Here is a 1,562-nt window from a genome sequence, read left to right as displayed (position 1 = left end):
AGCATTCAATAAAATAAAACAAATAATAATTCAATTGTTTACGTTATTTAAGCTAACTATTTTAACTGTTTAGGTATTACATTTATCTAACTATTTAAAGAATTTAGCCATTACTCTAAGCTAACTATTTCAATTGTTTATCCATTACTTTGTAAAGTGTTTGTCACTGTAAGATAAAAATGTCAACAGTTTAGCTGTTACTATTAGCCATCCATTTTAACCACCTTTACTTTTAGCTATTTGAGTTGTTTAAAATGACTTTAAGCTAACTAGATAAGTAAGATATTTCAACTGTTTAGCTATTACTTTAAGCTTTCTATTTGAACCATTTATCCATATATTTTAGCTCATATTTAGACTCATCTGCTCGCCTGCAACAGGTTATTTCCACCTGACTCAATATGAGGATCAACCCCTGGTTGGGAATGATTGCTATTACTGATCTCTTTCTTTAATTGTACTCTGTGTTTGCTGTGTGTTTGTGCGTATCATACCTCGGAGTGTGTGATGCGTACTCCATTGTAAAAAGCCATCACAGTGTTAGCCTCAACGTCTGTCTTTGCAAACAGGCCCTGTCCTGCTCCTTTGATCGTAGAGTCAGCTACAAACACCCTGACACACAAACAATATGGTGACAATATGACCAACAGTCCTGCAGTGGCTCTGCCCCAGTATCACTCACATTATCAGGCTAGCATGTACAGTATCAGGTTTACTCACCTCTGGCTCTCATAGGGGTCAGGAAGCAGAGTGTGGGTGGCGATACAGGTGGAAGTGGACTTGTCGTACGAGTACACCGGACCTTATAAACACAATATGTCCATTAATACTTTTTTTACTGTCCCATGCACTGTCCCTTTATAAAGAACCCTCTGTACGTACTGTTGGGTGTGACCTCGAAACGTGGCCTCCCGCCCTCGTTGGAGATCACGGTGGCGTTGCGAGCCTCGATCAGCTCCCCATCCACAAAGCTTCCATAGAGAGCCGTCCGTCTGTCAGGGTAGATGTACGCTACCGATTCACCGGTCATCTCCCCGTCCTCATTCACCTCCCCAAAAACACAGCCTCCATCCTAGACGCACCACAGTACATGCCAACATGCACAACACACACAGTTACATCATTTACTTCACTGCTACTGCACTGTAATGTCTTGAACAAGGCCCATTTAGTGCCATATGGAAATCTGCTTCTAAATATCATTAGTGTAAACACTGTGTTGCAGTGAGCACTGAGCTGACTCACAGGGTAGTAGACCCAGCATCCCCCACTGCGGTTGTTGTCTTTGTACTGGCCCTTGAACACCAGTCGGCCCTCTCCGTCGAACTCCTGAGCGGGCCCGTTGAGTTCGCCGTCCACATACGTCCCGTGGAGGACGCCGCCATCTTCATATGTATACATCCCCTGGCCCTGCAGAGCATCGTCCACATAGAACCCCTCCAGGGTGCTGTGGAGGACAGAGACAGGAAGGTAAGAAGGGTCAGACAAAGAGACCTACACAGTTCATCTGGATTCAAATGGAATCAAAGCTGCAAGCAGCATTGGGCGGGCCCTCGCACTCC

General features: G+C 44.5%; 1 protein-coding gene across 2 annotated transcripts in view; it reads right to left on the bottom strand.

Moving 5' to 3' along the window:
• setd7 (SET domain containing 7, histone lysine methyltransferase) overlaps positions 1-1,562 on the bottom strand; it is a 6,535-nt gene that overhangs the window by 2,421 nt on the left and 2,552 nt on the right. Inside the window, exons 3-6 of one of the 2 annotated variants that reach the window (XM_035669265.1) lie at positions 1,246-1,447; positions 883-1,072; positions 721-802; positions 495-612 (exon numbers count right to left, since the gene is read on the bottom strand). In XM_035669265.1, coding sequence (XP_035525158.1) covers positions 495-612; positions 721-802; positions 883-1,072; positions 1,246-1,447 — 592 coding nt within the window. Of the gene's footprint in view, positions 1-494; positions 613-720; positions 803-882; positions 1,095-1,245; positions 1,448-1,562 lie in introns of those variants that run through there. The other variant, XM_035669266.1, reaches the window with a different exon arrangement.

The sequence above is a fragment of the Morone saxatilis genome, unplaced genomic scaffold, assembly GCF_004916995.1.
Source record: "Morone saxatilis isolate NCDOM2014 unplaced genomic scaffold, NCSU_SB_2.0 Contig22, whole genome shotgun sequence".
Classification (NCBI taxonomy): domain Eukaryota; kingdom Metazoa; phylum Chordata; class Actinopteri; family Moronidae; genus Morone; species Morone saxatilis.
This window is presented reverse-complemented; position numbering and strand designations above follow the sequence as displayed.